General features: G+C 41.2%; 1 protein-coding gene across 1 annotated transcript in view; it reads left to right on the forward strand.

Moving 5' to 3' along the window:
• zmp:0000000881 (uncharacterized) overlaps positions 1 to 10,235 on the forward strand; it is a 34,962-nt gene extending 24,727 nt beyond the window's left edge. The window contains exon 6 of the mRNA XM_052489497.1: positions 9,445 to 10,235. Coding sequence (XP_052345457.1) covers positions 9,445 to 9,616 — 172 coding nt within the window. The 3' untranslated portion in view covers positions 9,617 to 10,235. The remainder of the gene's footprint in view (positions 1 to 9,444) is intronic.
• The last annotated feature ends 8,023 nt before the right edge of the window (positions 10,236 to 18,258 follow it).

Consider the following 18,258-nt stretch of genomic DNA (forward strand, 5'->3'; position numbering starts at 1 on the left):
CTGTAGTGACGTCTCTAGCACTGAGATGCAGTGCCTTAGACCGCTGCGCAACTCAATTTATCGATTATAGAGGCTTAATTTGAACTTTGTTGTCTGGCTTCTACATATAACTACAGTTTTGTCGGTACAAAACAGATGTACTCACTCCCCATGCATCCTATACAAACATGCGCCTGGCATATTTTCTCTATGAATGACAGACCACCACATTCTCCGTAATTTCCAAAGAAATGGGCGTGACTACTTTAGGGGTGGGGCAGAGGAGACGTAAAAAACACAGACAGCGGTATTCTCTTATGTTTAAACCTGACGCACCAAGACAGCAGCCGTTCCTGAACTAAACTGACAGAGGTTGAGGTAAGGATATTTTAATAGAATTTTATCTTGAAGCCCAGGTAGCAGATAATGGACATCTGGTGCTGTATATTAATTTGACTAATATAGCCACATGGGTTTAAACTAGAAATATTCTTTGTTAGAGACAGTGTTTATTATTCTAATGTGTTGTCATTCCCAACATCAAATATTTTCATATAATTTTAGTATTGGGAATTAGGGGACCAATTATATCTGATGGCAGGCCACGAATGGTCACTGAAAGGTATATACCTTTCTTGATATACTAATGTCTCTCCCTCAGACAGCTTTGCTCCTATTCATCATCTCTGACTTTTACACTTGGAATTCCTACTCTTGCTTTTTCTTGCTGTGACTATTGCTCTGTATCTTTCTGTGTCTCTGTGTCTAATCTATATTGATACTATGTGTCACGCCCTGACCATAGAGAGCTGTTTATTCTCTGTTGGTTGGGGCGTGATAGTGACTAAGGTGGGTCATCTAGGTGATTCATGTTTTATGTTGGCCTGGTATGGCTCCCAATCAGAGACAGCTGTTTATCATCTCTGATTGGGGATCATATTTAGGTAGCCATTCTCCTCATTGTGTTTGTGGGATCTTGTCTACAGTTAGTTGCCTGTGTGCACACCAGTAGCTTCACGTTTTGTTTGTGCTTTATTGTTTTTGCTTGAGTTTCAGTTTCCGTTTATTAAAATATGTGGAACTCTAAGCATGCTGCGCCTTGGTCCAATCATTATAATGAACGTGACACTATGCCAATGAATGACAAATGGTTGACTCACAACACAGCATGTGACTTCTTTGTGATTTTGTAGTTTGTCAACATTTGACTGTGCTGGCATAAATAGGGTACTGTACTATCAGGGATCTGGGAATTCCTCAATTAGAGTTGGTTGGTTTTGAATGGTTTAGAATACCATGTTAGATTTTCAACAGAACGTCCACCTTACTATGTGTGAAACTGTATGTGTAATTATTCTGATCTACAGTTGCAACACTGTTTGCTTTAGTTTGTAGTCAACAGACACACCCTTCTCATCTTTTGTTTGGAATTCTCTCTTTGTCTTTGTAACTTTGTGATAATTGACTCTGTAGGGTGTACTTACCGCAGAGGACCATCTGTTTTGAGCCCCACCTGTTTAGCAAAATTACCTGTTTTGCATGTTATTTTGGCATTAATCCATGTCACATATCAGTTTGCAAACAATGTAAAAAAAAATCATCACTGAGTTAATAAAGCCACATACAAACATGGTCTCTTTTTTGCTTTCTTGAGTAAGGCAGCTCCAAAATGCAGGTGTTTCAGCTTAGCTCAGTGCTTTCGTGGTGGTGGGGCAGCTAGCGGAAAATAAGGCGGGTACGGGTTGGTAATGTTCTCTAGTTGCGTCGTGATTGGCTCAGTGTTCTGTCACTCATGGGTACACTACGTTACCGCAAAATCTACGGGGAGAGCTCAAAATTCAAGGTGCTTGGGTGCTGCCATAGAGTTATATTAGAAGTGGCTATCCAAGAAGGGTCAAGGTTGTTAGCAGTTGATGTTATTCTTCAATAACACAAACTCCAAAGCAAATCAGGGGGAGAAAAATAGATTTATTTGAGAAGGACAAATCTTAGATGTTATGTTGAGCGTTAGATGTTCAGTCTCCCTTGTCCTCAGCTTTTCTCCACAGAACAAAGGAACAGGATGTCATTTATAATGCCCCAGACTCAATGTACAGAACGTCATTAGTACTCTAGTTTTAGTCCTCTCATCCTCTGCGTTGTGTATTTATCTTCAAAATATTCTTATAAGGTCATTGGCCACAGATAAAATTACATCAAATCCCGTTATATCTACATTAGCTTTGGACTGATCATGTCAACATCATACTTTCAAAGCTAGCAGTCGTCATTATGTATCAATTATGAAGAGACATTATAGATAAAACGTATCGGTGCTTATTGGCCATTGGACATAAACATTACACAACAAGTTTGAAATCGCAAATTCAACATTGAGTAGTTTGGAAGGAATCAGTAGCTAACTGCAAGCATTGCAAAGCAATCACTAGCCTTCTATTCAGTGGAGTGGATGTGTGGTCCAAGTCTGGGTTTAATGGCTTATTTTACAAGCTTAAAAGGATAAACATTCAACATTGGCCATGCTGTCAATCCAGAGATCAAGACAACTGGGAACTCTGAAAAAAATGAGCTCCGACTGAGAAAATTAGTTTTGAATGGTCATCCAACTCGGATTTCCAAGTCGGGAACTCAAGCTTCAACCTGAAGATCACTAACGGCATGATTCAACATTTTTTCTCCAGTTGTCTTGAAATCCATAGAATGCCAGACTTTGATGACAAAGTTTATGACAAAATTTACCCACGAAGGACCGCCGTGACACCTTCCACTTCAAGTTAGCACAAGAACGTAAATTAAAAAATGTCTTGTAATCTGCTACATAAATTATGTTATATGCCAGGGAGATATGTATACTGTAGCTAAGAAAGTAATACTAAGTGTATGTTGTGTAGTAAGCTGTTAGTAGCCCATAATTTGCCTCACCCTAATAATTTGGTCCCTGTTCCCCTCATAATTTAGCCTAATGTTCTGACTTGGTGGTGCACATGTAGCCTTTAACCTGTTTTTTGATAAATGTTATCATTGAAAATTGTAAGAGCTTTCATTGTCTGCTTATATGACCCCTTTATTTATCCTACGGTTCTGACTTGGTGTACAGGGAGAATACTGTAAGAATGGTTCATGTTCGGAAATCTGGTGCTGTACATTTCAAAAGTGCTGAACAAATAGTTATATTGACAACGTCCGGCCAGGCTCGCTCATTAATGTCTTAATCGAAATTACAGACTGCCTCTTATCCACTCTTCATCCCCTTATGCCATAGCGTGTACATCTCAATTGTCAGTAGAAACCATATTTGTTTAAGCAAGTCATCCATATCAGGTATGTTTTTTAAAAGGCAGTGGATGAGGTTGAATTAACTGTTTCTCTGCCAGTCAAGGCTCCGCTGATAGCCATGTGTAGCAGTGATAAGGTGTTGGGACTGCAGTTGGGACAACTTTATGTAGGTCCTAACAATTTGTGGGCACCGTTTGTCACCGTTATAGTCCAATTAATATATTGTTTAGTTGTGTAGTGGCTTTGCTGGCATCCATCTAAAATAATTTTGGGGAGTTTGCCCCACCAAGATTTACATGCTAAAATCGCAACTGCAACAATAGTATATGCCTCGCACACTTTCTCTGTGTATGACAGACTGACCACATTCTCTGTCATTTCCCGAGAAAGGAGCATACTAAACTGACAACTAAACTGACATAGATACGGATAATTTAATAGGATTTGATCTTAAATTCCAGGTAGCAGATAATGGACCTTATCTGACATTAATGTAGTTGGTGCTGTATATTAATTTAACTAAAATAAATGGGTTCCTACTTGAAAAATTATTTATTAGTTTACAGTTTATGCGACCCGCATATAAAAATTGTAATTGTTATGACTCACACAGTAGAGGAACATATTGCCTGTAGCCTACTGTACATGGTAACCTGGTACACACCATGTGGCACTTCATTTCACTTAGTTATGGAAAACGGCTGGGGTTTTTTTCCTCCAAAATATTCACAACATATTGACACAATTACAATCTTATTTCAGCAATAACATGTGGGAAAACATTTGCGTGAACGCTATCAAGCCAACAGCAGACGAAACAGAAAGTGAATTCTCTCCTCCCTCTCTCCCCAGTTTTAGCATGCGGATAACACTGTCTAGCTGGTTAGGTTTAGGATATTTATTTCCCATGTATAACAAGCATGAAGTTAATCAACGTTGCTTTTGTAAAATAGAACAGGAGATTTTGTGTGTTGTATCAGTATCCAATGAACTCAGGTTAGTGGCATCTTAATTGGGGAGGACAGGTTTGTGGTAATGGCTGAAGTGGAATGGGGGAAGGGGATCAAGTACATCAAACACATGTCATTCCATTCACTCCGTTCAAGCCATTATTATGAGCCGTCTTCCCCTCAGCAGCCTCCACTGAATGAAATGTATGTCATGTAAAGAGGGTTGAACAAGTTATTGCTCTATTTTAGAGGTGTCAATGTAATTTGCCAAATGTGGCCATTTCTGTAAAAGCTAATGTTAGGAAAACTGCACATTACGGGAAATAAATGCCATTTTCATATTCTGCATGTTCATAGTTGAACAATTACCTCTTTGTTTGAATACTGTAGCATAAGCTCTGAATTTATTATTGTAATATGTTGTCATTCCCAACATGATTTCTTTTTAAATCATTGTAGTGTTGAGAACAGAAGTAGGGGCCACATTATATCTGATGGCAGGCCACAAATGGTCACTGAAAGGTTCCAAAATCATGGGCATTAACATGGAGTTAGTACCCCCTTTGCTGCTATAACAACCTCCACTCTTCTGGGAAGGCTTTCCACTAGATGTTGAAACATTGCTGCGTGGACTTGCTGCCATTCAGCCACAAATAATAGAAGGTCAGCATCCCGGAGTCGCCTCTTCACTGTTGACGTTGAGACTAGTGTTTTGCGTGTACTATTTAATGAAGCTGCCAGTTGGGGACTTGTGAATCATCTGTTTCTCAAACTAGATACTCTAATGTACTTGTCATCTTGCTCAGTTGTGCACAGGGGCCTCCCACTCCTCTTTCTATTCTGGTTAGGGCCAGTTTGCGCTGTTCTGTGAAGGGAGTAGTACACATCATTGTACGAGATCTTCAGTTTCTTGGCAATTTCTCGCATGGAATAGCCTTCAATTTTCAGAACAAGAATAGACTGATGAGTTTCAGAAGAAAGTTATTTGTTTCTGGACATTTTGATCCTGTAATCGACCCCACAAATGCTGATGCTCCAGATACTCATATCTGGAGCATCAGCATTTGTGTCTAAAGAAGGCCAGTTTTATTGCTTCTTTAATCAGGACAACAGTTTTCAGCTATGCTAACATAATTGAAAAAGGGTTTTCTAATGATAAATTAGCCTTTTAAAATGCTAAACTTGGATTAGCTAACACAAGGTGCCATTGGAACACAGGAGTGATGGATGCTGATAATGGGCCTCTGCACACCTATGTAGATATAGAAAATAGAAAATCAGCTGTTTCCAGCTACAATAGCCATTTACAACATTAACAATGTCTACACTGTATTTCTGGTCAACTGAATGTTATTTCAATGGACAAAAAAATGCAGCTTTTCTTTCAAAAACAAGGACATTTCTAATTTACCCCAACATTTTGAATGGTAGTGTAAGTATTCAGACCCTTTAGTCAGTACTTTGTTGAAGCACGTTTGGCAGCGATTACAGCCTTGAGTATTCTTGGGTATGACGCTACAAGCTTGGCACACCTGTATTTGGGGAATTTCTCCCATTCTTCTATGCAGATCCTCTCAGGCTCTGTCAGGTTGTATGCAGAGTGTTGCTGCACAGCTATTTTTAGGTCTCTCCAGAGATGTTCGATCAGGTTCAAGTCCGGGTTCTGGTTGGACCACTCAAGGACATTCAGCGAGTTGTACCGAAACCATTCTTGCATTGTCTTGGCTGCGTGCTTAGGGTCATTGTTCTGTTGGAAAGTGAACCTTCACCCCTGTCTGAGGTCCTGAGTGCTCTGGAGTAGGTTTTCATCAAGGATCTCTCTTTACTTTGCTCTGTTCATCTTTCCCTCGATCCTGACTAGTCACCCAGTCCCTGCCCTTGAATAACATCCCCACAGCATGATGCTACCACCATCGTGCTTCACTGTAGGGATGGTGCCAGGTTTCCTTGCTTGGCATTCAGGCCAAAGAGTTCAATCATGGTTTCATCAGACCAGAAAATCTTGTTTCTCATGGTCTGAGAGTCTTTAGGTTGCCTTTTGGCAAACTGGAGTTTGCCAGAAGGCGGGCTGTCAAGTGCCTTTTTCTGAGGAGTGGCCTCCGTCTGGCCACTCTACCATAAAGGCCTGTTGCAGAGATGTTTGTCCTTCTGGAAGGTTCTCCCATCTCCACAGAGGAACTCTGGAGCTCTGTCAGAGTGACCATCAGGTTCTTGGTCACCTCTCTGACCAAGGCCCTTCTCCCCCAGTTGCTCAGTTTGGCCGGGCGGCGAGTCTTGGTGGTTCCAAACGTCTTCCATTTAAGAATGATGGAGGCCACTGTGTTCTTTGGGACCTTCAATGCTTTAGGAATGTTTTGGTGCCCTTCCACAGATCTGTGCCTCAAAACATGCCTGTCTCTGAGTTCTACGGACAATTCCTTTGACCTCATGGCTTGGTTTTTGCTCTGACATGCAATGCCAACTTATAGTCAGGTGTGTACCTTTCCAAATCATGTCCAATCAATTGAATTTACCACAGGTGGACTCCAATCAAGTTGTAGAAACATCTCAAGGATGATTGATGAAAACAGGATGCACCTGAGCTCAATTTCAAGTCTCATAGCAAAGGGTCTGAATACTTATGTAAATAAGGTATTTATTTTTTATACATTTGCAAAGATTTCTCCAAACCTGTTTTCACTTTGTCATTATGGGGTATTGTGTGTAGATTGCTGAGGATTTGTATTTGTTTAATCCATTTTAGAATAAGGCTGTAATGTAACAAAATGTGGAAAAAGTCAAGGGGTCTGAATACTTTCCAAAGGCACTGTATTGCTACTATGCCAACGACACATAACACAGCATGTGACTTTTTTGTTCCTGTGTAGAGTTTGACAACATTTGACTGTGCTGGCATAAATAGTGCTAACAGGGATTTAGGAATGCCTCAGAGTTGGTTGTTTTTTTATGGATTAGAATACCAGTATGATTTTTTTTTCCAACAGATTTTCCACCTTACTATATGATAAACTGTCCGCAGAATTCCTCTGTTCTACAGTTTCAGCACTGTTTGCTTTAATTTGTAGTCAACATGCACACCCTTCTCTCCCACTTCATTATCCTTTTCTGTTTGGAATTCTCCCTTTGTAACTTTGAGAGAAGTGACTCTGTAGGGTGCACTTACCGCTACTTACCCTAACAATAGTAATACGATAAAATGGTATGCAGAGGTGAATGCTTTTGTTGTTTTTGGTCACAATGTTTAACATTTCTATTGGATCTTGACCTCACTGCCAACTCCCCACCAAACCCCTAGATGGCGTACTCCACCAAAACTCTTGCTGCTGGCTCGTTTGGGAAGGTATACAAGGAGAAGTACAATGACACCTGGGCTGCAATCAAGAAGGTGCCACAACACTTAATCAATAGGAGAGACCTGGAGAGAGAGTGTCAAGTATACAAGTGAGTATGACAGACACTGTGCTATCATGGTATGTTGCTAAAAGGTGATGACGTCAGAGATGGTGTTGATGAGGGTGCTGATGAAAAGTGCATTACAGAAGTACTTGGTTTTGCTGTAGTCCAATGCCTCTCATAACCCTTTCTCTCCGTTTTCTTTCACACCCCCTCTGTGATCTGGGACTCCAGTAAAGCGATTCATCCTAACATAGTGAAGCTTCTGGGTAATCCAACACTCAAGGACTCTAAGTGGATCATCCCCATGGAGTTCATCTTTGGAGAGGAACTGGAGACAACCATCTTCAAATCACAAAAATCTAAAATACAGGTAGGTCTATGGATCCCACTTCTGCCACTAAACACACATGTGACAGTGTTGATGAAAGTTCACATAGCAAAATGTTTGTCTGTAATATCTGATTTAACAAGTATCTATGCCTACAGGATTTTCAGGGGGCCTTCCCAACTTTATTAAAACATTTCTATGTGCAAATTAGCTCATCGGTTGATAATCAAAGCCTTTATTCCCCACAGTTGACTCCATCTATAAAGGCCACCATCATCACAGGCATGTGTGAAGGACTGCTTCACCTACACAGCAAAGATATCGTCCATCAGGACCTCAAGCCCGAGAACATCATGGTGAGAAAGGCAATAAAGTTGTTCTGATGTTCTGATGTTCGTCATTAATGATGCAAGACTTTAGAAGCAGTTGTCCATCTGTTATTTATCATTATCACGTTATCACTGTAAATAAATAGACTAGATATAAAACTATATTTCTCCACCCCTCTCAAATGATCTCTTCCAGGTAGAGCATGACACTCACAGAGCTGTGATCATTGATATGGGACTTGCCAAATTCTTCCGCAATGGCCTAAATTCTGCCATGGATATGGGCAATGAGGCCTACTCTCCACCTGAGGTCCTGCAGAGGAGGGGCCAGAGAGATCAGCGCTCGGATGTGTGGGCTATGGGTAAAATCATTACCGAACTTTATGCCAGAGTCAGGCTGTACACCCCCAGTGTCTGTCCAACTAAGATCCAGGAGATCCTCAGTCTCCAAGGCCAGCAGTACTGTAACGCTGTCTGTAGGATGGTGCAGAGTGACCCCACAGTGCGGGCCACCATGGCCGGAATCATGCCGGAGATACAAAGGGCAGGGATAGATAGCGGTGGCGGCAACACCGGGGGGGGAAAAAGAGAACATCTTCTGACACCCTTTCCTCACACTCAGGTAAAAGTCACCTTGCCACGTCCTCAAGCTCCTGTACAGCACTCACTTTCTCCATCGAGATTTGAGTGTGCAGCTTTTCCAAAGCCTGAGGTCAAGACAACACTAAGTCCTCAAGCTCCTGTACAGCGTTCACCATCTCCATCCAGATTTGAGCGCAGTGCTTTACCAAGGTCTGAGGCCAAGACACTAGTGGGGCCTCCTGCGCGAGCGCCTTCTCCATCGAGATGGGAGCGTACAGCTCTGCCTGAGGTCAAGACAAGACACCTTCTCCATCGAGATGGGGCCTCCTGCCTGAGGTCAAGAGCGCGGGCTCCTGTGCTCTCCATCGAGATGGGAGCGTACAGCTTCTCCAAAGCCTGAGGTCAAGACGCTAGTGCGGGCTCCTGTGCGAGCACCTTCTCCATCGAGATGGGAGCGTACAGCTTCTCCAAAGCCTGAGGTCAAGACGCTAGTGCGGGCTCCTGTGCGAGCACCTTCTCCATCGAGATGGGAGCGTACAGCTTCTCCAAAGCCTGAGGTCAAGACGCTAGTGCGAGCTCCTGTGCGAGCACCTTCTCCATCGAGATGGGAGCGTGCAGCCTTGCCAAAGACTGAGTTGAAGTTTGAGGTCAAGGCGACACTGCAACCACAACCCGTACAGCGTTCACCTTCCCCGTCAAGATGGGAGCGAGCAGCCTTGCCAAAGCCTGAGGTCAAGAACTCACCAACTCCCCTTCCAAAAGGTAGACCATGGTAATACTCTGGTTCCATCAGGCATAGCTCAACCCAATCAAAATGTCATGAAACAGCTTCTCTACGAAGAGGCCTTGAAGGGTCTCCCATGCCCACTCCCAACAACAGGCAAGGTGCGAATCCGCCGTTATGAGCAAAGGAATGGGGAAGTGGAGACTTGGGAGCAAAAGGAGGTGGAGACTGAAGGAGGGAGGATAGTCAAGTTTGAGGATGTGAAGTTTAACAAGAAGTCGTAAGTAGGTTATTGACAGTTTGTGAAATAGTAGGGAGTTGATTTGACTCTGCTTCTCCAGAGCAACAACAATAAAAGTTGTATTGCACTATTAAGAAGGAAACCTGAGGTTGAGTAAGGATTCATGAATGATGTTGAAGGACTATATCGCTTTACAGTATTGCTACAATGTTGCACATCTGGTTAGGTGCCAGTTTGCAGAGGGAACTGGAGTCAAATAACTATCTGTGAATGTTTCTGAAATCTCATCCCTCTTGCAAATCAGTTTTATCTTTAGCTTGATGTCATTCATCTGACTGTGAACATAGTAAAAAACATTTTTGTATCTTCTAAGACAAGAGATCTTACATTTAGCTTACAATTAAGAATTAAAGTAATCTTTTCACAAATATATGCTGTGTTATATCCTCTTTACAATATGGTGGAAAAATTGCAAGATTATGTTATAATACTTTTATTGCATCAAATGGTTGTTTTATGCAACAGAATAGAGTATTCTTAACTATTGTGTGTGTGTTCTACTGAGGATGGGCCTCTGGGGGATAACACTGACAGGAGATTTACCATGTCTTTTGGGTGATAAAACCTAAAGAGCATTCTGGACAGTATATCCACATCACAATGTAGTGAAAGTCAAGTTATACATCAACTGAAGCAAACTAAAGAGCACACATACAGACATGATAACACAATATCATGATTTGATTATAAGTCACTGCATGAACTGTTAGAGGGTACATGGTGCATATCAGTGGTGGTCATGCCGTTTTAGATCAGGGAAGACGTTATTTTTATTTCTATTACAGCATATTGAATGACTGTCATTCATATTCCATTCACCCAGCTCAATGTAATATCAATAGGTTTAGGCTACTACATGATAATCAAATATTCCCTATAGCCATCATGAGGTTGCTACAACTTAGACTACGAATAATAGTTTACAATATAGGTGCACACAGGCCGAGAGAACATTTTGTTCAATCAAGGTGACAGAAAGTGACACATTCAATACCACCTTGCACACTCTTGCATGCATCGATGTGATCGAGGGTGTAATCATAAGTCCAAACAGTTTCAAACGAGAGTTTCTAATGGACAAATCAGGTATTTTTATTCAAATTTTGTTCCATTTGCTTCCGTTTAAGAATCAGCGAAATGAATACACCCCTGATCACCAGCAAACACGGTTCACTTTCATATCCGCCACATACAAACGGCATGATCACTCTGCTCATTGTATGATTCTATCTCGCATCTACGCACTCTCTTCCTCTCAACTTTTTCCTTTGCTTGTGGACTTCATTGTGACCAGGCAAAATAATATTTCCAAGTTAAACCTTCATACCATAATCACTAACCACTATACACAGCCTACATCGTTGTGTCACCATATTAGCTAACGTCATAGTCAACGTAGCTACTAGAACTAACGTGTTAGAAACCCACTACAATCATGCAGTACAGCAAGCAGTTTAGTAGTTACACCGATGGGCCTGGTGACAATAAATCAATCCAGTGTTGGATAGCCATAGCCAGCTAACTAACATAGCATTCCTCTCTGTTTGACACGGGTGTTTGAGTAGGCTAAACTAGCTAGCTGTATTCACTAGCTAAGTAAGTGAAAGTGGGAAAAAAATATATTACTCTCTCTTGCTTTTCCTTCATTTTTGACAAAATTATTTTGTTAACTGTTCAACTATTGTCATTCTCTCTCTGTGTCAACTACTCACCACATTGTATTCACTGCAGTGCTAGCTGTAGCTTATAGATTCAGTACTATACTTATTCTCTGATCCTTTGATTGGGTGGACATGTCAGTTTATGCTGCAAGAGCTCTGATATGTTGGAGAACGTCCTCCAGAAGCTGTCATCTTTGGAAGGGGCTAAAAACCATGAGCCTCCTAGGTTTTGTATTGAAGGCAATGTACAGAGGAGGATGGAAACTAGCTGTCCTCCGGCTATACAATGGTGCTACCCCAGAGAGTGCTGTTGAGGCTACTGTAGGCCTTCATTCTCAAACAGTGTTTTAATAAATGATTTGGTGACGTGAATATATTTAGTAAACTTTTATCTAAAAATAACAACTTTAATGTTCCACTATTAAACATTTTCTGAAATTCACTGAGGAGGATGGTCCTCTCCTTCCTCTGAAGAGCCTCCACTGGTGCGTATAGTGTATGTCTAATTAATTAGTACACAAACACTATAGCATGCTTCAGCATTTTCAAATGTGAATTCATAGTGGTCTAGGTGTGGTTTTCTATACATTCCACTCATCTAATACAAATCTAACCAAATACATTTTAAATTGTCATACGCTTCGTAAACAACAGGTGTAGACTAACAGTGAAAGTCTTACTTATGAGCCCTTCCCAACAATTCAGAATACAATAAAACAATTAAAATTATTATAGAAAAAATACATTAACATGAGAAATAAATACAAAATGAGCAATGATAGCTTGGATATATACATTGCGTACCAGTTCCGAGGCGATGTGCAGGGGTACGAGGAAATTGAGGTAGATATGTACATATAGGTAGGGGTAAAGTGACTAGGCAACAGGATAGAGTGTGTAAGTGTGTGTGGCAAATGTGTGTACGTATTATGTGTGAGTGTGCATATGTGTTGAAGTGTCAGAGTAAGTACAGTACCAGACACGGCAGTTGGAAACAAAAATCTCAAATTTGGACTCATCAGACCAAAGGACAGATTTCCACCGGTCTAATGTCCATTGCTCGTGTTTCTTGGCCAAAGAAAGTCTCTTTTTCTTATTGGTGTCGTATAGTAGTGGTTTCTTTGCAGCAATTCGACCATGAAGGCCTGGTTCAAGTAGTCTCCTCTGAACAGTTGATGTTAAGATGTGTCTGTTACTTGAACTCTGTGAAACATTTATTTGGGCTGCAAGTTCTGAGGTGCAGTTAACTCTGATGAACTTATCTTATCATCTGCAGCAGAGGAGTCTTCCATTCCTGTGGCGGTCCTCATGAGAGCCGGTTTCATCATAGTGCCTGATGGTTTTTGTGACTGCACTTGAAGAAATGCTCAAATGTTCCGTATTGACTTACCGTCATGTCTTAAAGTAATGATGGACTGTTGGTTCTATTTAGTGTGTTTGTGTGTGTTGTGGTGGTAGTGTAAGTATGTGTGATTGCGTGGGTAGAGTCCGGTGTGTGTGTGCATAGAATCAATGCAAGAGAGTTAGTGCCAAAGGGGTCAATGCAAGTAGTCTGGGTAGCCATTTGATTAGCTATTAAGCCGTCTTGTTTAGCAGTCTTTGGGCTTGGGGTTAGAAGCTGTTCAGGGTCCTGTTGGTTCCAGACTTGGTATACTGGTACCACTAGTTTGCAGTAACAGAGAGAGCAGTCTATGGCTTGGGTGGCTGGAGTCTTACAATTTTTGGGGCATTCCTCATACACCGTCTAGTATGGCTGGGAGGGAGCTCAGCCCCAGTCATGTACTGGGCCGTACTCACCGCCCTCTGTAGCGCCTTCCAGTTGGGTGCCTTTCAGTTGCCATACAAAGCCGTGATGCAACCAGTCAAGATGCACTCAATGTTTCAGTTGTAGAACATTTTGAGGACCTGTGGGCATCTGTCTGATGTCAGATCTGGCATAGCAGGATTCGATCTTAGTCCTAAATTGACGCTTTACCTGTTTGGTGGCTCATCGGAGGTCATAGCGGAATTTGTTATAAGCGTCCGGATTAGTGCCTTTAGCTCAGTGAGGATGTTGCTTGTAATCTATTTTTGCTGGTTGGGGTTTGTATGTACAGTCACTGTGGGGATGACGTCATTGACACACTTATTAATGAACCTGGTGACTGATGTGGTAAATTCCTCAATGTTATTTTATGAATCCTGGAACATATTCCAGTCTATGCTAGCGATATAGTCCTGTAGCTTAGCATCAGCTTCACTGACAAACCTGGGTTTGATGGATGCCAGGAAAACGCTACCTGCCCCAATGCATAGTGCCAAATGTACAGTTTGGTGGAGGTGGAATAATGGTCTGGAGCTGTTTTTCATGGTTTGGGCTACGCCCCTTATTTTCAGTGAGGGGAAATCTTAACGCTACAGCATACAATGACATTCTAGATGATTCTGTGCTTCCACATTTCTGGCAACAGTTTGGGGAAGGCCCTTTTCTGTTTCAGCATCACAATGCCCCTGTGCACAAAGTGAAGTCCATACAGAAATGGTTTGTTGCGATCGGCGTGGAAGAACTTGACTGGCCTGCACAGAGCCCTGACCTCAAACCCATCGAATACCTTTGGAATGAATTGAACGCAGACTGCCAGCCAGGTCTAATTGCCCAACATCAGTGCCCATCTCACAAATGCTCTTGTGGCTGATTAAAAGGAGGTCGCCACAGCAATGTTCTAACATCTAGAGGAAAGACTTCCCAGAAGAGTTGAGGCTGTTGTGAAAGATGTTTTAGCAGCAAAAGGGGGACCAACTCCATATTAATGCCCATGATTATGGAATGAGAAGTTCGATGACAGGTGTCCAAATACTTTTAGTCATATACACATACATACAGTGGGGTAAAAAAGTATTTAGTCAGCCACCTATCTCCCTCGATCTGGGGCTCCACGCAAGATCTCGCCCCGTGGGGTCAGAATTATCACAAGAACGGTGAGCAAAAATCCCAGAACCACACGGGGGGACCTAGTGAATGACCTGCAGAGAGCTGGGACCAAAGTAACAAAGCCTACCATCAGCAAGGGCATTGAAGATGAAACGTGGCTGGGTCTTTCAGCATGACAATGATCCCAAACACACCGCCCGGGCAACGAATGAGTGGCTTCGTAAGAAGCATTTCAAGGTCCTGTAGTGTTCTAGCCAGTCTCCAGATCTCAACCCCATAGAAAATCTTTGGAGGGAGTTGAAAGTTCGTGTTGCCAAGCAACAGCCCAAAAACATCACTGCTCTAGAGGAGATTTGCATGGAGGAATGGGCCAAAATACCAGCAACAGTGTGTGAAAACCTTGTGACTTACAGAAGACTTACAGAAAACGTTTGACCTCTGTCATTGCCAACAAAGGGTATGTAACAAAGTATTGAGATAAACTTTTGTTATTGACCAAATACTTATTTTCCACCAGAATTTGCAAATAAATTAATAAAAAAATCATACAATGTGATTTTCTGGATGTTTTTTTAACATTGTCTGTCATAGTTGAAGTGTACCTATGATGAAAATTACAGGCCTCTCTCATCTTTTTAAGTGGGAGAACTTGCACAATTGGTGGCTGACTAAATACTTTTTGCCCCACTGTACATACATACGCACACACACACACACACACACACACACACACACACACACACACACACACACACACACAGCCTTCAGAAAGTATTCATCCTACTTGACTCATCCCACTCAATATTTTGTTATGTTACAGTCTGAATTCAAAATTGATTAAATATATAGTTTCTCACCCATCTACACACAATACCCCAGAATGACAAAATGAAAACATGTTTTTAGAAATGTTAGCAAATTTGTTGAAAATGAAATACAGAAAAAAAATGTTTTACATAATTATTCACACCCCTGAGTCAATACTTTGTAGAAGCACCTTTGGAGGCGATTACAGCTGAGTGTCTTTTGGGGTAAGTCATCATGAGGTTTGCACACCTGGATTGTACAATATTTTCCCATTATTTTTTAAATTCTTCAATAACTATACTAAAAGGAAACGAGTATATACTACCGTAATGAATGTAGTGTTTTTGTGGATTGTAGTATACTGTAATATTTACTGTAGGGTTTTAGCAGACTGTAATACACTAATGTTTACTGGAGTGTTTTTGTGGACTGTAGTATGAACTGGACAGTTTTTCAGACATTAATGTAATATTTACTATACTGTTTTTGTTTTATTATCTTTGGCATACGTGCCTTCGGAAAGTATTCAGATCCCTTGACTTTTTTACTCTAAAATTGATTAAATAGTTTCATGTCATGGCTTTAGAAGATTTTGATAGGCTAATTGGCATAATTGAGTCAATTATGTACCTAAGGATGTATTTCAAGGCCTACCTTCAAACTCAGTGCCTCATTGCTTGACGTCATGTGAAAATCAAAAGAAAATCAGCCAAGACTTCAGAAAAAAATTGTAGACCTCCACAAGTCTGGTTCATCCTTGGGAGCCATTTCCAAACGCCTGAAGGTACCACGTTCATCTGTACAAACAATAGTACGCAAGTATAAACACCATTGAACCACGCAGCCGTCATACCGCTCAGGAAGGAGACGTGTTCTGTCTCCTAGAGATTAATGTAATTTGGTGCGAAAAGTGCAAATCAATCCCAGAACAACAGCAAAGGACCTTGTGAAGATGCTGGAGGAAACAGGTACAAAAGTAGCTATATCCACAGTAAAACGAGTCCTATATTGACATAACCTGAAAGGCCGCTCAGCAAGGAAGAAGCCACTGCTCCAAAACCGCCATAAAAATTGCCAGACTACAGTTTGCAACTGCACATGGGGACAAAGATCGTACTTTCTGGAAAAATGTCCTCTGGTCTGATGAAACAAAAATAGAACCGTTTGGCCATAATGACCATCGTTATGTTTGGCGGAAAAAAGGGGAAGCTTGCAAGCCGAAGAACACCATCCCAATCATGAAGCACGGGGGTGGCAGCATCATGTTGTGAGAGTGCTTTGCTGCAGGAGGGACTGGTGCACTTCACAAAATAGATGCCATCAAAGTTGTGGCAAAATGGCTTAAGGACAACAAAGTCAAGGTCTTGGAGAGGCCATCACAAAGCCCTGACCTCAATCCCATAGACAATCCGTGGGGAGAACTGACAAAGTGTGTGTGAGCAAGGAGGCCTACAAACCTGCTCTGTCAGGAGGAATTGGCCAAAATTCACCCAACTTATTGTGGGGAGCTTGTGGAAAGCTACCCAAAACGTTTGACCCAAGTTAAACAATTTAAAGGCAATGCTACCAAATACTAATTGAGTATATGTAAACTCCTGACGCACTGGGAATGTGATGAAAGAAATAAAAGCTGAAATAAAATCACTCTACTATTATTCTGACATTTCACATTCTTAAAATAAAGTGGTGATCCTAACGGACCTAAGACAGGGAATTTTTAATTGGACTGAATGTCAGGAATTGTGAAAAACTGAGGTTAAATGTATTTGGCTGTTGTATGTAAACTTCCGACTTCAACTGTACGTATCGGTTTTTCATTTTTAATACTTTTGTAAAAACGTTGAAAAACCTGTTTACACTTTGTCATTATGGTGTGAATTATTTTTTTAAATACATTTTAGAATAAGGCCGTAACGTAACAAAATGTGGAAAAAGTCAAGGGGTCTGAATTCTTTCCCAAGGCACTGTAGAAGTGGAGGAAACCTTCAGCAGAAATAGTAAAACACCTTTGCTATAATCTGTAGCTATGTAGGACTGGGGTCTAAACAGATTGTTCAGCACTTCTGCTCTTTTGTATAAACTGTAGGGAACACAATATATCATCTCTACTTGGTATGTTGGTTTCTCACATATAGGTGGCACAAATTGCGATATGGGGGAGGGGAATTGGAAGTGTATATGCAAATGAAATACTGTAGTTGAAAAAGTGTAGTGTTTTTGCAGACATTACTGTAGAATTGAATACAGTGCTTTTATAGTAAGTACTTCAGTATTTGATATAGTATTCTACAGCAATCTATAGTAAGTATTAGACATGATTGAGGGATACTACAGTGTGTAGTATAGTATTGTACTGTATATTAGTTTATTATCGTATTCTATCGTAAGTACTATAGTCTTCTATAGCAAACTGTAGAATTGTACATGTGGGTCACTTCTTAAAAAGTATGGTCTGCAGATTATCATGAGGTATTCTAACTCAGGCGAGCAAAAACTTTACTTTCATAACATTACAGATTGCGAACCAGCTGTTGTTAACAGAGACACTACCCAGCCTCCTGCCATCTTGCCCGGGTCTGCTCTCTGGTCTTGACGATGAAAAACCAGCGAGATGTATATTGTCCATGTCCTCATTCAGCCACGACTCTGAGAAATATAGGATATTACCATTTTCAGGTCCCGTTGATAGGAAACTCGAAATGAGCTCATCCAGTTTTTTATCCAGTGACTTTACAATTGCCAACAGAAAAGGGGAGGGATGTTACTGTTAGTTTCAGTTTTTGTTTCATCCTACTTATTTTGGTGAAAAGGTCCTCATTCATTATCTTGGAGAAGGATCATTACATATTCATGCCATACGATAATCAATTCATCTATTTAAATGTTGATCAAACCACTTGTGCGTGTGTGCATCCAATCCACTGTGTACCCATTCAGTCCTTACAGACCCCTGACCAGAAGCAGACCTTTTCCCTATGTATGCATAGCTAATAAGATGGGAAACGCCACCTTCC

This window comes from Oncorhynchus keta, chromosome 31, assembly GCF_023373465.1.
Source record: "Oncorhynchus keta strain PuntledgeMale-10-30-2019 chromosome 31, Oket_V2, whole genome shotgun sequence".
NCBI classification, from domain to species: Eukaryota; Metazoa; Chordata; class Actinopteri; order Salmoniformes; family Salmonidae; genus Oncorhynchus; species Oncorhynchus keta.